Source organism: Carettochelys insculpta, chromosome 12, assembly GCF_033958435.1.
Source record: "Carettochelys insculpta isolate YL-2023 chromosome 12, ASM3395843v1, whole genome shotgun sequence".
Taxonomy (NCBI): Eukaryota; Metazoa; Chordata; order Testudines; family Carettochelyidae; genus Carettochelys; species Carettochelys insculpta.
The window spans coordinates 26,959,085-26,986,420 of record NC_134148.1 but is presented as its reverse complement, the minus strand read 5'-3'; the positions used below and the strand labels follow the sequence as shown (position 1 = coordinate 26,986,420).

Genomic DNA, 27,336 nt, shown 5'->3' with positions numbered 1-27,336 from the left:
GGGACAGAGCCACTTCTTAAGAGCTAGAAAATTCTGATAAATGAAAACCTGAATGAGTTTTCATTTATCAGAATTTTCGAGATCTGAAGAATAAATTATTTTGTTAGTCTTTAAAGTGCTACAGGACTGCTTTTTTTCTTTTGCAAACCTGCTGAGTTAGTTGCATGCACAACAGAAGCCCTTGAAAATAACCAGTTTTGCCAGATGCATGGAACTGAGATGTGGGTCTTTTATTCAGCACCTGTTACTAATTATGTGGAGGGGTAAAATAAGGTCGGGTCTCAAGTATTATCTCAACAACCTTCTCAACATCTCAGTCATTTGTAAGTGATGGAGAAGAGCAAAGAGGAGCATGCAGAGAGGAATTATAAAGCATGGCTTTGAAGTCAGGGATATCGCTGTCTAATATCTTCAACTCATCCAAATTAAAAAGAAAATGGTGTGTGGCCTGTTTTGCAGATGACTCAAAACTGATGCAGGCACACAACTGCTACATTCAACTTCCAGTGAATGGGAGTGTTGGATTTAGTTTCTCAGGGTGTTGCAGCAGCCCGAGTTTTCAGAAGCGTCTCCCAGAAAGACTTTGCAAAAAGGGTGGGAGAAAAAAACCCTTGATCAAATTCACTAGCAGCAATTATAACAGCTTATAATTAATTCTCCTGCCTTACAGGCTCACTGCTTGAGCCGGAGTACTGTTCCCAGTTTCTGACTCTGTAGTTGCTGTTGCTATTGTGTTTCTTTGCCCTACTCCTGTGTTCTTTGTTTCTTTTTATAGCCTCCTTCATTAGCAGAGCTTTTTACCATATGTATTTTAGTGGCTCGCAGTAAAGGAGACTACTGTCGATAGTCACTATAACTGTCTGTCTAAGACTGGCAAGGAGATGATCCAGCATTGCTTAGCTGAAGATATGTTGCTTATTGATAGCACTCAACATGTGTGTGCCAAATGGATTCCTGCGCTGTGGCTTTGCTTTTTTTATTTGAAGAAGAACTGTAGGCGTTCTAGGTCTAAATGCCATGCAGAGATAGGCAATGTTCCTCACTTTGAAGTTTGGATTTTTGAAACGTTGCCGATACCATAGGCAAGGGATACTGTCCTTTCCCTACGCTTCTCCGTTAATTCTTCTGTACATGAAAGTCTCCTAACATCTTTACAAAAAACAAGCAGTCTTGTAGAGCTTTCAAAGCTAACAAAATGTATTGATTAAAGAACTTGATTGGGTGAGGCTCACTTCTTCAGATTTGAGTCTGTTCTACTTTTGTTAGTCTTTAAGGTGCTCCAGATTAATATGGCTACCCCTCTGAAACTTTCCAACATCTTCTCATGTGGAGAGCCCAGCACCAGATTCTTCTTACCTATTGTTTACTGGTGAAATTCCAGGGGAAAAGACTTTACACGTAGGTCTTGAAGAAGCCAACCAAGTTAAATATAATGTAACATTTCTAGAAAGCAATAATACAAATGACAGGCGTATAGGATGAACTGGGAAAAAAGCAGGAAGGAGTTATTGAACATTTGAAGGGAGAGGGAGAATTTTCCTATATAGCAATTCCTGGCTTCTCTTCATAGTGAGAATACCAAGTACTTCTGGTTCTTGTTTCCTTTGAGCCAGAAGAACTCAGTTGTATTCAGAGGAATGGCTGTTTCTTTCCTTTTCCTGTTTGAATTTTAGACCAAAGGCTTGTCTAGATGATGAGGGGTATTGCTTTACATAGGTGCTTACCTCTACACTAGAGTTTTGTCGACAAAACTGGTGGAATGTCCACACACAAAATGTGTTTTGTGTACTGTCTGTCACCAAAAGTCGGCACTTCTTCCAACAGCCCTTCTGCCTTTCCCGGATGAGGAAGAGTGCCTTTTGTCGACGGGTCCTGTTGACAAAAAAGGTGTGTGGACCTTCTCAAGAGACAGGACATGCAGGACAATGGACATCCCTGTCTGCCAGGCTTCTGGATGCCTGTTTTGTCCAGAGAGCAGCCAGGAAGTACAGCCGCTCTGCCAACAGAGTAGAGTGCCCTCGTGATTTGTGTGTGGCTGTACTCTTGTCAACAGAAGTTTTGTCAGGAAACATGTTCTGACAGTGACTTCTGTTGACCGATTGCTGTAGTGTAGACGTAGCTGGTGTGATCTCTGAAGAGCAGTAACATGTTGTGCATTAATTTGTCCTCATAGACCCTATTGATGCACACTAAAGCTTCCTTAGTGCACTTGAGCAAAGATCTCTTATTTCGTATAGCACTACAGTAAAATGTGCCATCAGTGAATATGCAGAACAATTAACTTGCAACATGTTGGTGTGCATTAGAGGTCATATCCCCTTATCTAGACAAGCACTGAGACTTGTCCTTAGGGAAAATTGCTGCTGAGAGTGCTGGGGAAATGAAATTTGAGTAGAGGGGCCTTTGACAGCTGTGAAACTGAGAAATTATTAGCAGCATGTTCAGGTGATCCTAGTGATGTACTCAATGTTCAGTTACTGTGGTTTCATTATTTAGGGCTTGTCTGTGGTAGAGTTCTCTGGGAGGTCTTCCACCAGTCTAAGAGCTCAGTTTGACTCCAATCTCATCACAAAGGTTCCTTTTTTGGCATGTGGAAAAACTACATTGAGTGAGTTAGGCTCAAGCATAGGAGGTGGGTACAAGGCATAGCGCATATCCAAATTTACATGGCAGACCTCTCTCTCTTACATACATTTAAACACTCTCTTGCATTGACTGTGCATTGCATCACACATTTTTGGATTGGGTTATCAGTTTATAGGAACCTGTACAGCAGGCTGTCTCCACCCACAGCTTACATCATCCTGTGTGCCAGGCTTATCTTAGCCATTGTAAATTGTTCCCTGGGCGTTCCTCCTTTATATCTTTTACCAGCGTTAAGTTTTCAGCCTGCTGAACCACTTACCTGTCTGATCCTGTCTCCCCCTCAAACCCCCTCCCCCCGCCCCCAAAAAAAAAGGCCTCACCCATATCCGATTATTTCTGTCAAGCCAGTCCTACCATCCATATGGAGAAGTTATACCAGACTAAGGGCGTGAATTTAAAAGGCAGTAATAATTCCTGTGTGGGAATTCTTAATGCCTTTTTCCAGTTTAGCTTAATCAGCTTCCAAAATATACTGGTTAAAGTACTAGGTGTTTTGCAGCAATTATTCCATTCAGTAACCACACACACAGTCCCTTGGTTAGAGCAGGTGAATTGATTTATATTCCAACTTGGCAGATTTGCTTGTGGTAGGTCCTTGTGCATAGGAAATAATATTACATTGGAGTGTGTCTTGCTTGCCAATTGTGCCTACTGCTCTGCCAGCCTTCTGGGATCTTCTTTTCTATTCCTCTCAAAGTTGAGCCTCTGGGATCTTTACTTCTCCTTTATTTAGATAGGAGCAATGAGGAATGCTTGTCTGGCAAGGAGGAGCTGATGCTGTCTGAACACATGTTCAGCACCAGGTCAACCCACAGAAACCTAAATCCCAAAGACCCCTTAGCTCCATTTTATTGATATTCAGCTGACTGATATTAGTGCTGTTTTTTAAATTCCCTGCTCTGTCCCTGATTTGGTGATATGATGGCAGACAATACACAAGGTGATGGATGACTCTCAAATATTTGTATTTATTTATTTTTCCCCTTTTGCCTTGTGTTTGGGAAGTATGCTGGTATTTTTCAACTGGTTCTGCAAGTGGTAGAGAGAAATAGCCACTTTCTGCCCTGTACAGTACTATTATGCAAATCTCAGATTTCTTAAATGCCAGAGTCCTACAACTTAAAATGTTTTCTCTATGCATCGCACAAGCATGACAACTTATATTACCCATTATTTCTCTCTTTCTACAGATTTATGCTATACTATTTACTTAACTGGAAGAGTCTGTCTGCATTATTAGGAATATCATCTATTGTGTATGTGTTTTCACAGTTTCCAGCATATCGATGTTAACTTTCATCCAACAAACTTTCCCTTTTTAGGCCATCCTGTTAAAATATCTAGTCCAATATGACTTTGAGAACTTGCTGTCTGGGCTTTGTAGCACTAAACTTGCATTGAGATGGGTTGGATCGTGGGTTTTTTTTTTTTTAGGTTGCTTTTATAATACAGAGTACCTATTAATGTGCGCTCTCTTGCTGAAAGAGGTGCGATTAATATAAATTCTCTTGATATAAAAGTTTTTAGGAACAGTAGCTATTCATACACTTTGTGTAGATGACAGTAAAGAGAGAGGTTCTTTTACCACACATACAGAACTTAGTTTGTGTGATAAATGAGTTTATGATCCTAAAAGGTGCTGTTTACATTATTTTCACTTCTGCCTCTGTCTCTAAGGAGAACTCCCTGTCTCTGGTCTTGATCATATTTGATTAGCTTATTCTGTCAAGAGCTGTATGCACATTGAACCTTTATTTCTGGATTAATGGTTGAAAGGCAATTCAAGTTTCTGGCATGGTCATAATTGCTTATATTAGTGCAGCTCATACACAAAATTATTACACGTCTATTGGATTTGCTGGGTCATCTTGTTTTTTTACAAAATTGGAGTAACATATCCAGGAAGTTAGAGATGGAAAAGTCCTGGCAGATTGTACCGTCCACTGTAGAATTTTTTTTAATGGAAGTGAATTTGCTAATCTAGTGTATAATTTGGCTTTGAGTCCCAATCAGTGACGTTCTTATCTCTGCCCTTTGGAGATGCTTCCACAGACTAATGGAGCTAATGGTCAGAAAGGTGTTTGTGATTTTCATCCTAACTTTTCTTTTTAAGTCATTCCTTTTATTCTTTCATATAAGGTTATGTTCTTCGAGTATCCCCATGGGTGCTCCATAATAGGTGTCGGGCTCGCCCGGCGCCGCAGATTGGAAATCTTCCAGCAGTTTCTCCTGGATCACGCATGCGCCGGCACGCACCGCTCCCTTGCGCGTCCCCGGCCACGTGCATGATCCGGTCCCCGCCAGTTCCTTCTCAACCACCATCGGTTGCAGACGGAATCCGCTCAGGCTACTGCCAGAGTCAGATTAGGCAGTGTTTCTATGTGTAAATTGTTGTGTTTTTTTTTTGTTTGTTTGTTTTTTTTTTTTAAAAAAAAAAAAAGAGAGAGAGAGGACAAAGAGAATAAAAAAAAAAAAAAAAAAAAAAAAAGAGAGAAGAGCGGAGAAGAAGAGTGGACGTGAAGGTCAGTAGGCCGCCCGCTGCCCTGCAGGCCGGGGTCCGCAATTCGGGTAAACAGGCACGGATAAGGTGCTAAGTACCCTATTAACAGTAAAAAACTCACCGAGATGGCTTCTTCAGGCTTTAAAAAGTGTGAGTCCTGCTGTGAAGCTATGCCGGCCTCCGATGGGCATAGTGAATGCATCCGATGCCTGGGGGAATCACACGTTACCCAGAAGTGTTCCCACTGTGCTAAGCTCACAGCCAGGGCAAGGAAAGACAGAGAAATGCATCTTAAAATGGTCTTGTTTGATAAAGCCCTCCAGCCAGACGTGCCGGAGAGGCAATCAGAAGGGCCCTCTGGGTTCCACAAAAGGAAGGCAGCTTCTCTGACCCCCTCAGTGCAAAAACGGAGGAAGCTCTCCCCAGCTCGATCCCTGCCGGTGGTCTCAGCGAGCAAGACGGGCAGCGCGCACAGCCCCCAGCCGCATACTCAGGCAAGCGGCAGCGCACGTGGCAGAGGCTGAGCCTCTGATTAGAAAACAGCCGGCACGCGCAGCGCCTAGAGCGGCGGCCAGGCCAGCACAGGAACCGGCAGCACCGCCACAGGCGGCACCGACCCCCATGGCACCAACGGTGCAGGGCCAGGAGGCACGGAGCCCGCAGGCACTGGAGGACGTTATCCGCGCGGCACCGCAGCTGAGCGGGCCGAGCGCGGCACTGACAGCAGGGCCGAGATCCCCGGCGCGGAAGGGGGCGGTGCCAGCCCCGCAGGGGAGGGGAAAGGCAAGAGCAAAAACCCGGCACCGCAGCCCTTCTCCGGACAGGGCTGCACTGCTGCTAACAACAAGCTCTCCCGCTGTGCTACACACGCCGCCCGGAAGGCCTGGGTATCCACCGGCCTATCCAGAACCTCCTTCTCCGTTCCTCCAACCAATGTCACCACAGCTTGGGCCACCTTCACCCTTTCTGGGATTGGATCCGCTGGAATACTATCACAAACCAGTGTCACCGCTATCTGTGTCATCGCGGAGGTCTTGCTCTCCCAGACATCGGGGGTACACACCCCGAGAGTGGTCCAGCTCTCTGTCCCCGGACCCGGACCCGTGCCCGTGCTGCCATGGTCATTCCTATCATGCTGGACACAGACACCACAGGCCTACGCCCAGGGGCAGGTCCCCCCGGCCAGCCAATACCCCTGTGGACACTCCCGGGCGGGGATGGAAACTCAGTTATCTCAAGGGGAGTTAATTTTAGAACCCCGAGACTTTCCTTCGCAGTCCTCCAGCGAGCAGGTACACCATCGACTGCAGGAACCTGAGAGTTCGAGGGAGGTTTACCCTAGTGGTTCCTCCTCATCCTCCCCAGATGAGGCCATGGCCCCTGGGGATGTCGCTCCCCCGGATGGCCTTAAACAGTTTCAGGAGCTGTTTAAAAGGGTGGCTTTCACACAAGGCATTCAAACGGCAGAAGTGCAGGAGAAACATCACAAACTCCTGAAAAATTTGAGACCCCCGGCTTCATCCAAAATTGCTATCCCACTGGACGAAGCCATTATGGAGTCAGCCACTATCATATGGCAGACTCCGGCCTCTGTTCCGCCTATGAACAAAAGAGCGGATAAGAAGTACTTCGTCCTGGCAAAGGGCATGGAGTTCCTCTTCAGTCACCCACAACCAAACTCACTGGTGGTTGAATCGTCCCAGCAGAGGTCAAAGACTTCTCAGTACAAATCGGGGGGATCGGACAAAGATGCCAAGAAGCTAGAGCTGTTTGGCAGGAAGGTATATTCCTCTTCCACCCTGCTATTGAGAGTGGCAAATTATGCGGCACACCTAGCGAACCATAACTTCAATAATTACTCCAGGCTTACTTCTCTCATGGATTCACTTCGGGAAGATAAGAAGCTGGTGTTAAAGGCATTTGTGCAAGAGGGCTACGCAGCTTCGAGGACGGGAGTCCAGATCGCCCTGGATATGGCAGATATGGCGGCACGCTCAACGGCTACAGCAGTGGTCATGCATAGAGAATCTGGCTCCAGACGTCGGGCATCCTGAGGGATCTACAGGCGAAGATCGTGGATCTTCCCTTTGACACGCAAAAGTTGTTTGCAGACTCAACCAACTCAGTCCTCCACTCCACTCCAGTAAGGACTCGAGAGCTACACTTAGAACCCTGGGTATTTATACCCCTCCATATAGGAAGAAAAAATATTACCCTCAGCAAAGACGCTACCCATACCAACCACAGTGTGCGCAGTATCAACGGGGCTACGACCAAGGGCGACATCAACAGCAGCAACAGTACAGAACTCCCAGGCGACGTTCCCAACAAAGCCGTACACCCTCGGGACAGGCCCAAAGGCAACAAGTTTGACGGGCATGTCGAGGGCTGCACTATCACTACCATTGTGCAATGCCACTCATCTCATGTTCCATCATCGCCTCAGACCGTTTCACTCCCAATGGCAAAAGATCACCGCAGACAAATGGGTGCTGGAGATCATAGCCACAGGTTACGCGATCCCCTTCCAGTCGCTCCCACCGACGAAGCCTCCCTCCAGGCCCCACCTCCGGGACAGTGCCCATGAGGCGAGGCTCAAACAGGAGGTGGACCACGTTATCTTCATAGGGGCGGTGGAAAGAGTGCCGGAACAATTCCAGGGGAAAGGATTTTATTCATGCTACTTTCTCACAGAGAAGAAAACAGGAGGCTGGAGGCCCATCTTAGATCTTCGGGGCCTCAACCGCTACTTGCGCAAGCAACGGTTTCGGATGATTACAGTCGCCTCCATACTCACGGCACTGGACGATGGAGATTGGTTTGCAGCCCTCGACTTACAAGATGCTTACTTTCATATAACGATCCACCCGGCACACAGACGCTTCCTCCGCTTCATGGTCGGCAAGGAACACTTCCAGTACAGGGTTCTTCTGTTCGGCCTGTCCTCGGCCCCCAGAGTCTTTACCAAAACCTTGGCAGTGGTGTCAGCCTACCTGCACAGACAGGGGGTATTCATATTTCCATACCTGGACGACTGCTTACTGAAAGGGGCCTTGAAGGCAGAGGTCCTACGCATGATACGCATCACAGTGGACACGTGTTCTTTGCTGGGCCTAGTCATCAACCTCGTGAAGTCAGACTGACCCCACACAGGACATAGAGTTCATAGGGGCACGCATAAACTCTATCACAGCAAGGGTGTACCTACCCGACGCCCGCTTTCGCGCCATCAGTTCGCTGGTGCAAGTCATTACATACAGCCCCACAATGCCGGTCTTAATGTGCTTACAGCTGCTGGGCCATATGGCGGCAGCAACATTTGTGGTACAGAATGCCAGATTGCACATGCGAAGCCTGCAGCATTGGCTGGCGAGCGTCTACAAACCGGCATCCCACACTGTTCACAGGGTAGTGTCGCCCATGATAGAGTTGCGCAGATCCCTGGCGTGGTGGGTAAACCCCAAGAACTTGCTAGCAGGGGTGCCTTTTCACCAACCACAAATTTCTAGTTTTCTTACTACCGACGCCTCTCACAAAGGATGGGGAGCGCACATCGGCGACAAGATGACGCAAGGGCTATGGTCCCCTGCGGAACAGTCACTGCACATAAACGTACTGGAGCTCAGAGCAGTGTTCAACGCCTGCAAGCATTTCCGAGACCACATATGTGGCAAAGTAGTCGGGATCAATACAGACAATACCTCCACTATGTTTTACATAAATCGGCAAGGAGGAGCCCGATCCCATGCCCTATGTGCGGAAGCAGTCCGACTGTGGAACTGGTGCATCGCCAACAACATTATGTTGAAAGCCTCGTACTTGCTGGGCGCTCACAATGTGAAAGCAGATCAGCTGAGCAGGCGCTTCGCACTCACGCATGAATGGCAGATCCACGCTGATCTGCTACGACCGATCTTTCATACATGGGGGTTTCCCCAGATCGATCTGTTTGCCACACAGCACAACAAGAAGTGTCCCCAGTACTGCTCCAGGGTAGGAGTGGGGCGGGGGTCCCTGGGGGACACATTCATGATTCCATGGAAGGGCCCCCTACTTTACGCGTTCCCCCCCACAGCGCTTATCCACAAGGTCTTGCAGAAAGCCAGAAGGGAGAGAGCTCGCATGATACTAGTAGTCCCAACGTGGGATCAGCAGCAATGGTTTCCCTTGCTTCTGCGCATGTCAGACCGCCCACCGCTCCCCCTACCGGTGGCGCCAGACCTACTCATGCAGGCCCAGGGGTCCATAGTACACCCGAACCCTCAGAGCCTGCGCCTACAAGCATGGCTAATCCATGGCTCATCTCCTTAGAAAGTACATGCACAGAGGGAGTACAACAAGTCCTGGAAAGTAGCCGAAGGACCTCCACCAGGAAGACTTATAAGCAGAAATGGACTCGATTCACAGCCTGGTGTTCCACCAAGCAGTTAGCTCCCCTTGACGTTCCTATACCAATAATTCTTGAATACTTATTGGACCTCGAGGGGCGGACTTTCCTTATCCTCGCTAAAAGTCCACCTCGCCGCTATATCAGCCTTTCGGCATACAGAGGAGGGGCCCACGGTATTTGCCCATCCTATCGTTACCAGGTTCTTGAAGGGGTTGATAAACCTGTACCCCCCTCGGAAACCGCTTCCACCATCGTGGAACCTGGACTTGGTGCTCAGCACGCTCACGGGTCCACCTTTTGAACCATTAGCCACGGTTCCGCTACATCTCCTTACGATAAAAACAACCTTCCTCCTTGCAATTACATCAGCTCGCAGGGTGAGTGAGCTCGCAGCAGTTATGGCAACGCCGCCCTGCACAGTATCCTCAAAGGAGGTAGTAACCTTACGGCTGCACCCAGCCTTCGTTCCAAAAGTTTCTTCAGAGTTCCATCTTAACGAACAAATAGTTTTACCCTCGTTTTACCCGAAGCCTCACAGCTCCGGTAAAGAGGCACGCCTACACCTCCTGGACGTGAGGAGGGCGTTGGCCTTCTACACAGACAGAACTAAATCCTTCCGGAAAACGGACAGGCTTCTAGTGTATCTCGCTCCCAGGTCGAAAGGGGAAGGCCTCTCTTCACAGAGAATTTCAAAGCACATTGTGTCCTGTATAAAAATGTGCTACGAGCTTTGAAAGACTCCTTTGCTGGCCCCGCCTAGGGCTCACTCCACCAGGGTGGTGGCGGCGTCAACAGCCTTCTTCAAGGGCATCGCGTTGAAAGACATCTGTAGAGCGGCGACCTGGTCATCTTACAACACCTTCGCCAAGCATTATGCCCTACATTGGGTATTCCAAGAGGATACCCATCTGTCGACAGCAGTCCTTTTGGGGGCAAGCTGCACGTAAACCGATTATCCACCTCCTTTCTTGCGTTACTGCTGGGTAGTTGCCTATTGTGGAGCACCCATGGGGACACTCGATGAAGAAAGAGAAGTTATTCACCGTAGTAACGATGGTTCTTCGAGATGTGTCCCCATGGGTGCTCCACCACCCGCCCATCCTCCCTGCTTCGGATCTCTGTTTAGTGTCTTTCAGGAGCATCCGAGGCGGTTGGTCAAGGAACTGGCGGGGACCAGATCGTGCACGTGGCCGGGGACGTGCAAGGGAGCGGCGTGCGCCGGCGCATGCACGATCCAGGAGAAACTGCTGGAAGATTTCCGGTCTGCGGCGCCAGGCGAGCCCAACACCTATTGTGGAGCACCCAGGGGGACACATCTCGAGGAACCATTGTTACTACGGTGAGTAACTTCTCTTATCTCTGTCCTTTCTTTCTTAGTGGTTACAGCATTCAAATATTTATAGGCTACAGAACATAAAGATTAGAGATATTTTTTCAACTCTAAATATTAGATGACAGGATATTTCAGTGTTGTGGAATTTTGCTTGCTTCGTATTTAACTATATAATGTTGAAGTGCCTGGATTTAAGAGATGTTTTGACTGTCTTCTGACTGTTCAATGCAAAAAGAATGGAAAACAAGAGATATGGCATTCTGTTTTGAAATTGCATCCTATTGATACAGTGAATTGTACCAAAACTGTATCAAGTAATATTTGAGCACTAACACATGGCTGCTGTTCTGTTGGGAACCACAAAAAAACAAGCTGGATATCTCAGGAGGTTAAGTCAGTGAGCACTATCATAAGTAAACACAATTTTCCTCCCGCATGTCACATTCAAATTCCCGTTCCCATTTTTCTTTCAAAACGCAATAAAATTAACTGTCTTTTAAATCTGTTTTCTGAGAGATTGATAAGTAATATACAAAATGTTGCTCCCAGCTGTGCATTGCATGCTACCAGTGTCATGGCGGAACAGTTTTGACAGAACTTCTCTTGCTCTAACGAAGCTAGTAATGCAGTGACACTGAGATGGAGCTGGGAACACATAATAAGGCCCTTGTGTTGCTTCCTCTCCAGTGTGTTGGGTTGGGCTTTTTGTTTTTCTTTTTTTAAAGAGCACTCCCTTCATCGCCATAGCCTAGTAGATAATTAATTATTGCATAATGATAATTCTGTACTTGTAAGAGCACAGAAGGAAGAATGTTTAGGTAATCCATTTAACCAGTAGAATGAATTCTTAGGTGTGTTTAAAGCAGCAGTCTCTACCAGCATGGACTTTTCCTTATTTGTTTTTCCATCAGAATCTTTCCCACCATTGTCCAGTTACCTGACTAGATGGAGATGGGTGGGAAAAACCAGTGTAACTGCCCACAGGTGGAATTGAAGCTGGGTCCTCTGGAGCCTAGTGCAGGAGCCTCTATAGTTTCAGTGACAATCCAGCTGCCTCTCAGCTAAAGCTGGAGTGGAGACTCGTTTTTTCTCTTTCTGCAAGTGTTCTAGGTGCCACTACGTGGGACAGCAAACCACATCCCTAGCTGTGTGGGTTACACAAGCACGTAGTAAAATATTATAGATACAGTTAAAATGGAACCCTAATTTCTCTGAACCAGTTTAACACATCTCTAGTTTAATTTCTTATACCTTTTCTCTTACTTTCCTGTGCACAAAAGGCAATCTTAGGTAATTGATTGGCAGACTAGGGTGTAGGGTCTGCAATGAACATAGGAAGAAGAGCCATTTTTTCAAATTCAATTACAATATCAATACTTCAGGAGCTGCAATGCACATGATTACAACTCAGTCCTTAAAAAAAAATAACATCAAACAGTACTTTTGTGACCCTGTTTTAAGAACAGTGCTCACACAGTGATTTGAATCTTAAGTTACGTTCAGTCCTGGATTGGAGAGTAAATGAGGGCAAGGAAAATACTGCACCTGGGGGTAAGCTGTTAAGCAGGAGGGAGCAAGGTTTGCAGTCTGATACATTTCCATGTTCCTCCCTCCGCCCCATGCCCAGGCTTTACCTCCAAACCCTCCACCCCCATCTCCAGGCTTTACCTGCCTCAGCCCCCAAATCTACCCACTATCCCCAAGCTTTTACCACCCCCGCATCCTGCAAACCCACCCCCTTATCCCCAGGCTTAACCCCTCTCAGTCCCATACTGGCCCCCGGGACTAACCCATCTGTGGTGTTGGCTGGAGAGCCTATGCTGGGCAGCCATGTACACCCAGCAGAAGGGAGGCTGGTGTAGAGTGTTCTGTTGGTGGGGGTGAGCCAAGCCACGCCCACCAGAGGGGTGTGGCCACTCAAGTAGCGGGGCGAGTGAGGGGTTCTTGGTGGCTCCATGCCCTGCCAGTGCTGAAATAACGGAATTAAATGCAGTTGGTTTAACAGCCAGATCTCTTCTGGCTGTTAAAGCAATTATATTTAGTTCTACTGCTCAGAGGCAGCAGGACAGGGAGCTGCAGAGGTGTCAGTGGCAGCAGCATCTGGAGGGGCAAATGGCTTAAAGAGCTGCGTGCGCCTCTGGCGTTGCAGGTTGCTGACCATGGCTGGGGTGTAACAGAGCCAGCTCCCTGGTAGCTTAACTGTACATTGTTATAAATAGATGAACTGTCAGTTTCTTGACGATAAGGTGATTGCTGTGCAACATGGCCTAACTTGTTGGCTGCTGAAAAAGCTAACCGTTACCATGTTTAACAGATAGCAACTAATACTTTTCACTTCCTTTCCCAAGAAGGTATTGTTACTTGGCTTCAGCTTTTAGTCTTAGTCCCTTTATAGCTTATTATACATTATCATGTGGGATATATCAAGTTTTATAGTTCTAGGAGGTATAAATGATTATTGAAGGACCTTTCCATGCTAGCTTTGTGTAATATTTTATTGTTCTTTCAGTTTCTGTCCAGTGAGTGGGGCCCTTGTCAGGAGGGACTGCCATTTTATTAATGTTTTCCCGTCGGAGCTCAGTCTGGTATACAGAGCCATAGTTTTATTCACTTGAAGCCTTGGAAATGTTGAGCATTTTTTAAATTCTAAAGTAAATTCTGTAACTTGATTTCATTTGCAGTTGGTTTAAACATTTACTGTAAATGTTTTATTAAAAATAGTATTTCCCATAAGCAGTTTAAAAATAGTTATTTTCATGGCTTTCAGTTGGTTCTAATGGTTCTTTCAGTCCTATTCAGAATTATCTTCTCATCATAATGGCATATTCCTATTGCACTGACAATTAGTTATTTAGATTACTTAACTAAACTCTTAAGGGTTTTGCTCTCCTGTGCATTTAAATGTAGGTGCTTGAATATCTCCCATCACAATTGGATTTTCTTTTGAATTGCAGCTTCTATTTCCTTGCAATACTTTTGTGATAGAGAAGAGTATGTCTGGATGTCAGTTTATATTTGGACCTATGAGTCACCCATTGAAAAATGTTAGTCAAGTTAAAGATTAGCTATGTACTTTGTATATCAGCCATAGCTTTACCATCCTGATTCTTTAAAAACAAAGCAAAAAGCCTCAAGAGTAGCATCTCCCTGTCCCAGTGTATTTTTAGTTCAGTGTTTCTTAAACTTTTTGAGACCATGGAACCCCAAACAATAGTGTTTTTAATGAGGAACACCTATAATTTTTTTTTTCAGACCAAAAATCCCCCAAACAAATAGCAATGTATACAGCAAAACCAAAATGAAGTAATTTAATCGGGTATCAGAGAAATGAAGAAATAACATTGTTTCTAGTTTTAATAACAGAAAATATATGCCATCAGTATATATCAAAAATTGTCAGACATGTCACACCTGTAAGTTCATGGAACACCACTGTTCCATTGAGCATAGTTTAAGAAACTCCGTTTAATTCATTTTCCAAAATGGTGTGAGAAGACTATCTTCAAGCACGTTTGTTTGCTGTTTGGAGCTGTATTGCTGTGCACTGCTTTTTTTAAAAGTTACTTTTCTCACAAAGTGCGTTCCATGAAGGATGGCAATAAGTATGTCCATGCGTACCAGAAAGCATTATGGTATGTATTCAGAAGAGGAAATTGGAGAAAGAGGGACAGAGTAAAATTGAACAGATTATGAGGAGAGGAAATAGGAACGCCACGGGCAGGTTAAGAAAGGAGTTAGGTAAGAGGGATGACATTCTAAAATGCCTTCTCCAGAATGGAATACTTCTTGCTAAACGTAAATTACAGCTTAAAAACAAAATTCTGCTTGAAATACTTCAAAATGGTGTTGCCGGGATACTTCCTCATTGTGTTTAATTAAACTGTCCTGCAGCTATAGCTTAATTAGTATTTAATTAGCATTTTGGACACCCTGGTTCATGTTGCTACAGAAAGCACTTCTTTATTAATAGGCCATTTGACACAGATCTGTTTTCAAGAGAAAAATGTATTTAGATATAACTATATTTTCTTTCTGTGGCCACATGATTCACATCTGTGGTAACCAACTGAGGTACATCTAAACCTCTGCAGTAAGATGGCATTTTATGCGAGCTCCTGTACATTCTTTACCTGATCTCTCCCCCCACCCCCATTGCTTACAATGGTACTCCTTGTGGATAAAGATACTAATCCACCCGAGCAAGGCAACCACTAATGTGACAGCTCACAACTCTCCCAGACTGACTGGGACAGCCCCACAATTAAGCATGGCTGTGCTGCTCCTTTGGGGCTCCCTTCTCTGGGGTTCACTACCACAGCGTCTCTAGCTCATAGGACTGCAAGCGTGGAATTACACGAACCCAAACACCCTTGCCCATCCTCTGCCCTAAGGCCATGTCCCTTCCCTGACCCCAAGGTCAAGTCCCCACTCCACACACACACCCTTTCATTTGCTCTCCCCATTCTCTCTCACTTTCACCAGGATGGGGCAAGAAGTTGGAGTGTGGGCTCTGGAGTGGGGCTGATGAGGTTTGGAGTGTGCGTGGGGAGGGGGCGGAGGGTTGGGGCACCATACAGGGTCTGTAAGAGGGCTCAGGGCTGTGGCAGAGGAATGAGGTGCAGGGGGTGAGGGTGTTGATTTCAGAAGTGGGCTCAGGGCCTGGACAGAGGGTTGAGGTGCAGGCATGGGGGAAGGATGAGGGCTCCAATCAGGTGGCACTTGCCTCCAGTAGCTCCCAGCAGGCAGCAGTGCACTGGGGCTAAGTCAAACTCCCTGATTGCTCTAATCCTTCCGCTGCTCCTGGAAGCTGCCAGCAGGTCCCTGTGGCCCTTACGCAGGGGTAACAGGGCCAGGTGGTTCTGCATGCTGCCCCTACCCTCAGGCCCTATCCACAGCTCACATAGGGCACAATCTGTGGCCAAGGGGAGCTGTGGAATCAGTGCTCAGAGTGGGGGCAGCGTGTAGAGACCCCCTGCCTTCCTCTCCTACCCCCTGCAACTCCCAGGGCCCATGGGGGTGTGTTGGCCATAATGTTGCCTGACTTCTAGCATCTCCAGTCTGCTGCAGTAGCCTCTGGTAGCAAGAGCCTGGTTCCAGGAAGCTCCCAGTGAAACCAGGGGTTGGCTACCCTTGTGGGTCAGCTTGCACATCTGCCTGAAGCGACAGAGGGGAGCAGAGCACTGCTGAGAAGGAAGCTCCTTGCTCTGCTTGCTTGTGGGGAATACTTTTCTCATTGCTGTTCGATGGCCAGATGTTTCCGTCGTAGGAACCAAGTGCTGCGGGAGCTGTTCTGTTGTAGTGATAGAGGCAGCCTGGGGAAAGGAGGGAGGAGAGAATAAGCAATGGGGCAGTGAGTATGCCAGCTTGCAGATGGAGGAAGAAGGAGCAAGGATGTCACTGAGAAGGGGCAAGAAAGGACAGAGAACAGGAGGGAAGACAGGAAGACGAAGAGGAAGAGAAGAAACGGTGGGGAGAAGAAAAATGGCGACCAAAGTATTTTCTCTGTGTCCGTGCTTGTATGTGCCCCTACAGAGTATACTTTTCCCAGCCCTAGTGCTGCCTTTCCACTGCCTGACTCGTTTTGTGGTTATTTACATGTGTGCTGCTCAGTGGAATACTGCAGCACTATCCAATTTTGGAACAACAGGGGGGTTTTTAAATAAAAATTGTTACTGAGCATCTGAATCAAGTGAGAGCCAAGATATTAAAATATTTCACAGGTAGGTAAAATCATTCGTGCCTGTAGCAAATTCCAAATTTAGACTGGGAACCTGTTCGTCATGATGGATAACGTTGTTGCTAGAATATACATTTCAGGTGTTGCTTCTGTATCTAATTCTTTTTTAAACTTCTTTTACACAGGTGATTATAAACAGCACAATCACGCCTAATATGACCTTTACTAAAACGTCACAGAAGTTTGGTCAGTGGGCGGACAGCAGAGCGAACACTGTATTTGGTTTGGGCTTTTCCTCTGAACAGCAGCTGACAAAGGTAACTGAGTTAATTTTATTTCTGCAACCTCAGTAGTGGCTCTTGTGAATTAAGGAACTGCCTCGCTGTTGGTACCAATCTGGTAGGAGTCTCACAATTTGAATGTCTCTGCAGTTTAACTGTTTTGTCTTCTCTGTGCAAGTTGTTTAACTCTCGTAATGATCCAGTGATTTCTTGCACAGCCTCAGTGGAAGTTACAAAGTTTGTTGATAAAAGGATACATTTTAATTTCATCAAGTATGGCCCTCTCTAAAAACAAAAGGCTGTGAGATTTGATGCTCACTGTTTTTAGAGGTTCTCAGGTGCAGCCTATGCAGTTTCTTGACATCTCTTTTTCTGGATCATGTACTGATTTTATACAGAAGCAACATTAAAAATAAGGAAACAGAGCGTAGTACTAAATTGCCAGAAAATGCCAAAATTAAGGCTGCCTGTGCATGCTTAATTCTACATCTGTGTTGCAATGAAGTCTATCATTTTAATAGTGACATTCAACTAGCAGGCTTGTCCTATAACCCAAAATTGTCTTTCTGTGAAGTACATATGGCCTTGGATGTAGCGTAGCACTGGACCAGTTTGTGTATTGAGTAGCAGGCCTTCTGATAGGGTGACTAGATGTCCCTATTAAATCGGCATAAGCCCAATTTTTTCAGCTTTTTCCTATATAGGCACCTTTATATATCCCCAAACCCTACCCCGTTTTTTAATACTTGCTATTTGATCATTCTGCCTCTGATGTTAAAGCAACAATTACAAGTGACTAAAGAATAGTTCTCCTTTATCTCAGCTGGTGTAAGCCTCTGCTTTTGGAACTGAAGGCTGAGGATTATACAGGTTAAACCTCTTTAGTCTGGCACCCTTAGAACCTGACCAGTGCCTAACAGAATTTGCCAGACCACACGAGGTCAGTATGGTCGAGAAGCATTACCAACACTCCCAGTGCTTGCTGGACTCTTACAAGGCATTTACGGATAAATTACAGATAAATAACAGCACAGAACACTCCAGCCACCAGTCCTGGCTCTTAAACAAATGTATGGGACCACAAGAAACTTGACCATACCCATAAGTGGTCACCAGGCTAACAAAAGTCATGCCAGACCAAGGATGTTGCCACATGCCCGAGGTTCAACCTGTAATTCTGTGTCTCCCATGTTACTTGCCTGGGTTAGTTACAATGGAAGCTTGTAAAATATCCAGCCAACTCTGGTAAAGAATAACCAGAAATGTAAACAATGTGTTCTCTGTGATTCCTTTATACAAGTCAAGCAATCAAAATGTTTGTTCATATAATAAAAGAACTCACCTATCACATAATTCACATTTTAAGCATGAATAGTCAGTCCTTATTGGCACTAAGTGTTATCAGTTTACAATGTCCTTGGACATTCCAAACAGTTTCCATTAATTTCACTCTGTCTTCTTGCGTGTTCTGCCCTGAGAGGTACTAGTGTTCGAATTTTGAAGTTGCTTGAGTGCTTTAGCGCAATGATATTTGCAGTGAAAGGAAAAGTCTGTTGAGTTTAATGCGTTTTACTTTCAATCAGTTGGGTGACCAAATTGTGTGTGAACTTATTTTTATTAAACTGGCTTTACAGAGCTCACACATCTTCCACAACATTGCATTCCTTGCAATTATTTCACATCAGCAAAAATGTTCATACAAATTTTTTTTCCCACTCTTGGGATGATTAGAAAACCATCCTAGTCAAAGTCTGCTTCTCTTGGGCTGTTACAGGATTAAACCATGCAGTAAAACAAACATAAAGTGTGTGATTTAATAAGTAGCATGATAATGTAAAAGGATTAAAATCAGTCTGGAGGGCAGACTGGCTGTTGGTGGTGTGCGGAGAGCAAGTCTGTAACAATTATGGACCAAGGGAGGAGGACACCTTTCCTCCGAATGAATTTTGCATTTATTTCAGTGATCTAGAATTCAAATGTTATAGTGGCAAGTGACTTCAACAGTGTGGGATAAATGACCAATGAGACTAAAGTCCATCTAAAGAAGCTCAAATACTGGAATTAGCATATAAAGAACAGGGTACAATGGATATTTGGTTTCTGGTTTTTCTCCTGAAACTGTGAGAAATATAGATTTTATTTTGATATCAAAAGGTTCCCTGCATGAAATATCTCTGATCCCATTCTTGTCTTCCTTAAAATAAAGTCCAGTTTAGGACGAATAAAAGTTGGAGAGTTTGTGAATTAAATGGGAAAAAATGTTTTTTTGACAAGTTTTCCTCAGAAAACTTATCTCCAAATAGATCTATTAGTATTTAAGGTGCCACAGGGCTCCTTGTTTTTTGGATCCAAGGCTGTGTCTCTGATTTAGAACAGCTTAGTCTGTACCTTGATTTCTGACCAAATGTGTTATTTATAATACTGGACTATTGTCTTTGATTTAAAAAAAGCAGAATGGCATCAACCTATAATGAAAACGTTTTATCTTCCTGCTATACTTATTCCCTGACTTTCTTCTGTGTTTATCTCTTCTGCCAATGGTTCAATAATTCAATAACATTTGTCTTGTTCCTCTGTATAATAACCTTGGCTCAGCTTTTGCACCACATCCCGAATACCATAGGGTTTGTTTTGTTTTTGTTTTCTTAAATCTACTTCTGCAAGCATTCCCCAAACCATAGATCTAGAGCCCTGTGTGAATACAAATGTCTAGCCATGGCTGTGGATACACACAGACAGACAGACATTGGTATCCGCTGATCTGTAGAGCTCTGCTCCCAAGAGGGAAGAATGTGGCTCCATCAGCTGGTGCCCTGTGCAGGCAGCATCTCCCTGCAGTGCAGCTGTATAGCCCTCAGCTCTGGCATCTCCTGTCTGGGGGTTGTAAAGCCACATGGCCAGGAGCAGCTGCCATCATGGGGCACTGGCTCCCAGAAGGGACCATACCATGCTCCTATCCCTTGGCCACAGTGCCTCTTGGGAGTGGAGCCCTGAGGATCAGCAGATACTGATGTCTGTCTGTGAATATGCACATACGCAGCTCGACAGTGGTTTTTTGGGCTGGTACTTGCTGGTACACAGCAGCCCCTGCTGTGCGATTGGATGGCGGGAAAGCCAGGTGGGGTGAGGGGAGCCAGGTGAGTGTACTCTTTTTTTGACAAAAAAAGGGCACTGCAGATAGACGTATATCTGTGGAGGAGCTCTACCTATTTCTCCAACATTCTGAATTCCTGAATAGAAATGAACATTTTACCAAGTCAACAGCTTTTCTGCCTCAGCAGTTAGTGCAGAGGCCTCTTAAGAGCTAGATATTACTATTAATGTATATTAGTGCTCCTGGCATGCCGTATCAAATCTAGCAGATTTCCTGTACTGCTTAAGAGACTTGTTCTTCTATCACATCAGCTTGGTTCTGGACGTGGCTCATTAATCTAGGTGTTATTCTCCGGGGTCTTATGCTCTTTATTAAAAAGAGATACAGGCCTAAAAGGCTGGACTGGATAAATGTCGTGTGGTTTAGGTATTAAATCTACATCTAGGTGCAGGAAGGTGCCCAGTAAGGATGTGTTGTCTCAGAAGGCTGAAGTGCACTCGCTAGCAAAGGAGTTACCTGTGTTTTATCATTTCTATTGAATTCAGTAGTACAGGTTGAACCAGACCAGAGATGTTGCCACAGAACAGAAGTTCAGATTGTCAAGGTGCTTGTGATACGCAAATGCAGGATGGCAACATACTCGTGCAGAATGCATAATTTGTGGGCCCCAGCAGTGTTACTGAGTGAGCAGATACACTCCTCCCAGGCCTATACACTTTTTTTGCACGTGGCCCTGGTCATGAAGGAATATAAGAAGCAGTTTATTTCTTGCCCCAGTCACCTGGCAATAGACCACAGTAGCAGAAGTTTTTAATAAACCTGTCACATGGAAGGGGTCAGTGTCCACTCACTGAAGCCAGCTGTCTAAGAATAGAGTGGTTGTCCTCTATTTTGTTGAGCCATTTTTTGTCCTCTTGTAAGACAGACCCTTGGGTGTGGATTCTGTCATCTGAGTGTGGGGTGGGTAACATAACTTGTTGTTTTGGTGCAGATTGCCAGTTTGTTTAAAATCGGATATTGTTCCCATCTGCATAACTTCATGGCTCTTATTGTAGGGCAGATTCAGTTCCAGTTTCCTGATGTGCAGCTCTTTTGTAACTGCTTCAGGGATGAATGTTTGCTTAAGAAGCTTATTGGATATCGGCAGTAGGTTTTTACCATGAGTCCAGTGGTTTCTTAACTCGTGATCTTCATAAAGAGTAACATGCTGATATTCTAGCAATGGCTTCCTTCCACCCAGCAGAAATATTTTTTTTATCCAGTTCTTTGCTGTTTTCTCTAACTTCTTTACCAACCTGTTTGATGATGGGCATGGTATGTGGCATGTTTAAAGAGGTGTATCAAAAGAATTGCCAGAGAGAGCCACACATGAATTGTGAGCCATTATCTTAATTCATTCTCAAAACATAAATGGCAAATTTCAAGCAGCCTAGTTTCCAAGAGCTTTCTGCAAAATGAGCTGGCAATAAAATGTAAATGCGGCTGGTTGGGGAGCAGCTTTACAGCTCTGGCACTGGTGTGACTTGTGATTAGGAGAAATATAAAACATAACACTAGAAATTTTAAACCTAAGCATGTAAAATACAAGATCTATAAACCAGATATTTATATGGATGATTAGCTGCACCATCAAATGAGTTTCAAATAAATCATATTATGTGACACACCCATTAGCGTGTCCAATTCCCTGTTAAATATCAGCAGGGAAGATTCATAACCAAATATAGTGTTTGTATGCAACACCATCCTGAGATCAGAAGCTCTGTCAAGAATTGGTATCAACAAATCCTTCCTTTAATGCAGCCTGTTAGATGTGTCATACATAATTCATAGGTGGCTGCAGAAGCTGGGGATGGCTCCAAAATGGACTTGCAAACCCACCTCACTGACTAGTTGCAGTTTTCCCACCCTTCTACCACCTCCACCTTTTCCCATTCTTTAATTTTGGATGGGTTTGTCAGCTCAAAAGAGTTAATCTGAACTAGCTGCAGCTGTGGAAAGAAGGCAAATGGAAAGTGAGGCTGGGGATGAAATAACTTTTAGAAAAACTTTAAATAATTAAACCTATCTCCACCTCCTAAAGGAAAGCGCAGTCACTGCATATGTTTCTGTTTTAAAAAATATACCAAGTAGGATCTTACTAAGCTTACAATTAACCATTTTAATTCCATCATACACACTAAAAGCAGCCACGGGTTACAGAAATGACATACAGGTTTTAAAACCAATGAATTATATCAAGGGATAGTATGTATTAAGTTACCAGAAAACAGCATCTCTGTGATTTTTCAACCCATAGAGAATTGTATAAACATACATTACCAATACCATAGAAGTGCCACTGACTCTATAACCTCCCTCAGAAATGTCTTACCTGTTGCTGATGTAGCAATTGGCCCTGGAAGTGGTGCCAAAATGTAGTCTGCCAGTACAATGACTACATAATTAGAACCACAGGTATAAATCTTTCATTTCTCACAAGAGCTAAATGCATTTATCCAACGGTGAAAATGAGAGATTGTTTAGTGAAATCTGACAGGTGTAAATTGGGCAAAAAAGAAGATATTTTTATGAAGGGGAAATAACAAATGCATGAAGTAAATTGGAATAATAGAGGATGTTTATATTTATCGTAATTTCAGTTACCAACCTTTATTGCTAGCCACAGTAGTGGGTGAAAGCAAGTCAGTGGTGTGGCTGTTGTAAAGTGAAGATGTCCCTATAAGTTGGTGGACAGTGCCTTTGTTGCTAGAAACACATTTACTTAAACTTAGTAAACTTCAGTCTTGACTAAAACCACACAACTGGACAAAGATTGTTGGTTATATTTTAAAGAATGGGGGAAATGTTCTGTATTTTCACATAAGTTTTTACCTGTAGAATAGTCCCTCGAGTTATGGTGTGGGTTAAGGCTGCGGGGGGGGAGGGGGGATTGTGCTGGGGCTGTGCGGACCTTGCTTTTTTTTAGGGGGGGGGGTGAACTAGAGCCACATGGGGTGGGGGTGAACCAGGGCTGGGGGTGGGGGAGGTAGGGGTGAGCTGGGGCTGTGCCGAGTGGGGGGGTGCTGGGGCCACATGGTCCTTTGGTTGTGGAAAAATGGATCCGGGTGCAGGGGAGGGTGAGCCAGAGCCAGGTGCAGGACGGGGGGTGAGCTGGAGCCAGGGGGGTTTGAACTGGTGCCACATGGGGCAAGGGGGGGAGCATTGAACCGGGTTTGAACGGGGGCCGGGGGAGCAGGATTTTACAATGGGCTTAACTTGCATTAATGAGAAGTTAAGCACAACTCAGAATCGCGCATTTCAAGGGATTACTGTATATAGAACTGTGGAAAATGGTCTCTTCACACCACATTATTTTTTTGGAGTGAACTTGTGTGTCCATTATGAGGGTGGTTTCAGAAATCAAATTTCAAAGATTACTTTTTTAAAATCTTTTTCTAGTTCACTCACAGGAATTTTGATAAGTAAGATTTATTGTAAGAGAGTGAATCAGTATAACCTTAATATAAACTGTATGCTGACTTCAAGGTATTCAAGCTTGGACCCTGTTTTGGGCACAGTGTGCTAGAAATCTGTTTGTTACATATGTTTTGATCTAATAGCAGCGGCTACAGAAAATGCATTCGACCTAGAAATGCCAGGGTTTCAAAATTCAAGGACAAAATAAAAATATAGTTGTATTCAGTGAGTTTGCTAGGTCTACAGATGTGCTACATGTACATTCCCTCAAATACTCAACTATTTCCATGTGCAACTCTAGCTGAAGGTGGCTGAATTCTGGAGTTCATTGTTCGTTCACGCGTACCTTCACAGATCATATTTGCAATCCTCTCGATATTATGTCTGAAATTCCCCATGGCTTTAGACCAGTGCTTTTGGTTTGGTTTTGTTTTTTAAAAAAGAGGTGCTGGTACTCAGCCAGCTCCCCACCCCCCACTTCCAGACAATCCCCCAGCTGGGGCTGCCGAAGTGCTGGTACGCAGTACTGGCAAGTATCAGCATCAAAAAAGCACTGCTTTAGACACATGCGTGCCCAACCAATGGACTCCTAAAATGACACATCTTTACTGATGGGGGGTGTGCATGCATGCATGCTTCAGGTAACATGTTAAGTACAGATGCATTTTTATCTGAAAGTCTTATTATAGATGGCAAACAGTGGTACCTCCGTCGTGCAGACCACCTGCTTGGGTCTGTTCTAAAAAGGGTCACTGTGTGGTTGCCTAATCATGTTCTCAGAGCTTTACAGTTAGGGTTGAAACTTGGTAGGCAGAAGAGCTGAATTATGGTAATCAATAGAACCAATGGCCTTCCAGTATTCTAGCAGCAATCTGCATGATTTTCTGAATTTAACACACAATAGAATACATGCATATAATGTTGTCAATATAATCCAGTATCCTGTCTCTATCCTGGTAACAGAGAAAGGTGTAAGAACCCCACAGTAAATCTCGCAGCTGTTAAAGCGTACATGGAATCACTGCGTGGTCTTGATCTAACTATTTAACCTCTCTCTCTCTGCATCACCTACCATGCTTGTAAATTTAAGGTGACAGTGGGTACTTACCTGACAGATCTGTCAAGTGACTGAGTTCATGAATGTGTGCAAGAACCTGAAGGTCTTTGCAAGGAATATGGCTTTTGATATACTTAATAATATACTTGATAGAGTTTTCAGAGTTGAATGCTGTGGTTTTATTAGTGATGAGTTCTGTGGGTATAGTAGAGCCTCTTGACCTTCCTGAGGGGTGCTTTGTTCTGACATCTACTTTTTAGGGGTTTCACCATTCTACTTCACAGATGACTGAGGTTTCCCTTTGGTTCTCTCTGTCTATATCTCCCCTATAAATGTCTTTCTTTTCAAGGTGTATTTTGATTGTGACAACCCTCCTCCTTTTCCCTTACTAACTCTTCCCTTGTGTCTTTTTTGTCTATAGTTCTCCCTTCTCTTCCTGGCTTTTACTGGAAGTGAAGTTTTTATCACGTATGAGTGTTTTTTGTGTTTTATTTATCGATGGTTGTTTTCATTATGGGTGTTCTGAACACAGGCTCTGCCATGTTCAGTTATGTTAGTCAAGAGGTACTTAATAAAATGATCTCTTCAGTTTTAAAAAAACAAAAACAGTATTTTGCCATATTGAAAGGAGCAGGAAGATGTGTGCATGAGTTACACTGAAATAATAAAGTATGTCTTCTGCCTCTTGGATGCTGTTCAGCACAAGGCATAGATCAGCCTGGAATTGTGATTTATCATTGAGTAAGTATGGTGTTGTCTTCCCCTTTCCAGCATTAGAAGTTTCTCCAGAATGAATTCACGTAAGTTTGAACAGCCTTTGGCAGAAGTGAGAGTTGCATTAATGGTATTACAGACACCTTCCATCAACTATAACAAAAAAAGCAGTCATGTAGCATTTTAAAGACTAACAATATTATTATTATTATTATTTTGTTAGTCTTTCAAGTGCTCCATGACTGCCTTTTTGTTTTGATAGAATACAGACTAACATCGCTATCTGTCTGTCACACTTCCGTCATACTGAATACTTTTTACTTAGCGGCCTTCTGCCCATCCCTTGGAACTGCTTTTGAAGCAGGATGCACAAAATGAAAAGGTTGTGTGAATAATTGGAGTTTGTATACAAGACCAAAATAGCAGAGTGAGGACTTTGCATAATAAAGTCTTAGGATGGACCTTTCACAAGCACCAGTATAATTTAGAAGCAAACCTATTGGAACATGGTTTTGAAAATCCCATCCTTAGATTTGACTGTAGAAGCTTTGTTGCATTTTTCCCCCAGTGATTTGAGTTAGCATGTTATGTGAGCAGAAACCGCAAAACCTTTTATGTCCTCAAAAATAGTCATGTCTTTATTTTTTCAACTATAAGACAATAAAACTTTTGAGAGACGGGTCATCTGTGCCTGTATTCCTGCTTTATGTGAAGGGAGGTTACCTTAATTTCATTTTCTTACTCCTTTATTACACCCTGTCTTCAATCCCCACTAACGTCTCACAAAGTCATTGTTATTCTTTCCATCAATTACCTTTTCCTTAAGAACAAAAGACATTTCATAATCCTTAATCTAAGACTACATGTTTTATCCTCAAACTTTAATAGATGATGCTCATTATTTTAAAAAAAAAAAAAAAAAAAAATCCACATTCACTTCTCCCCTCATCCCAGGATTTTATTCGTGATTTATAAAGAAACTCTGGAGGTATTGCCTGCTTCCTGAGGGAATCTGTTTTGAATTCAAATCACACACATTTAATATTTAACTTTTAAAATTGCTGTAAGTGATTGCATGGCCATGGAGTTCTGTGGACTACAGAAAAGCCATATGAAGGTAATATTCTGAACAGTTAATGTGTCCTACATAATTTTAATAAATATCCTTCATACATTTGGCAGTTTGCAGACAAATTCCAGGAAGTCAAAGAAGCTGCCAAACTAGCAAGAGACAGATCTCAAGAGAAAATTGAGACCTCAAGCAATCATTCCCAAGTAAGTCACTTACCTGTAAAATAAATATATATATATATATACACACTCACACACACTCAGGCAGGAAAAATTATTTGAGACTGCATATGACAGTGGAAGGTACTTGCTTCAGGCAACTAGTTTAAAGTGTCTACCAAGAAGATGGTTAAATATCATTGTCAGCTAGTGGCCATTATCGTTGCCAGAGGAATATTCTTTTTCTCGTGGGCTCTCTCTCTTTCATTTAAATATATTATCTGTTCGGGGGGGCGGCGGGGGGGGTTGAGAGTTAGAAGAGTTTTTAAAACAAAGTCCATATCTAAGTTTTTGGATGTCATACTGGGGAATTTACTACACTGGCAAATTTCAGCAATAAATAACTGGAATCTGTTGTAATTCTTGCTTGTTCCAGTTGCCCAGCCTTTTTTTCCTTTATGGTTGGTCTGTGTTGGAGATGAATGTGGCCAATATTACATAGCTAGTGTAGTTGTAGAGTTCTCATGTATTTCATTGTCAAAGCTGGGTGTTACGTAGATCCTATAGTTTCTCTGAAGGCTTTACTATCCCTTCCTGTCAGTGACTGGCAGAATGGGGGTTTGTAATGAATGTCTATATAGCACACCTGTCCAGGACAGTTTAGAAAGATGCCGTTATACCCAGTGCTAATGTTTTTTGTCAGAACATGTTGAAATCCAAGTTTTATTGCAAGCTTTGTCACAATCCATTTAGTAATTCATTACAAGTCTACAGTTAGCAAAGAATTAATCCTTGTTTAATGGGAACTCATTCATTGTGTTGTGCATAAAAGTGCTTGAGTTTGGAGGAAACTTAGAGCAACTTCTAATTTAGAGATTAATTCAGCTGCGCAATCAGAAGAGCTCCATTATGACAGCAGTGAGAACTGTGCTAGGTCCCTAAACCACATCTGAAG

At 44.0% G+C, this 27,336-nt stretch overlaps 1 protein-coding gene across 2 annotated transcripts in view; it reads left to right on the top strand.

Annotated features, from left to right (window-relative positions):
- The window catches only part of HOMER2 (homer scaffold protein 2), a 119,746-nt gene that overhangs the window by 68,612 nt on the left and 23,798 nt on the right, over nucleotides 1-27,336 (top strand). Inside the window, exons 3-4 of one of the 2 annotated variants that reach the window (XM_075006915.1) lie at nucleotides 16,732-16,863; nucleotides 26,334-26,426. In XM_075006915.1, coding sequence (XP_074863016.1) covers nucleotides 16,732-16,863; nucleotides 26,334-26,426 — 225 coding nt within the window. The remainder of the gene's footprint in view (nucleotides 1-16,731; nucleotides 16,864-26,333; nucleotides 26,427-27,336) is intronic. The other variant, XM_075006916.1, reaches the window with a different exon arrangement.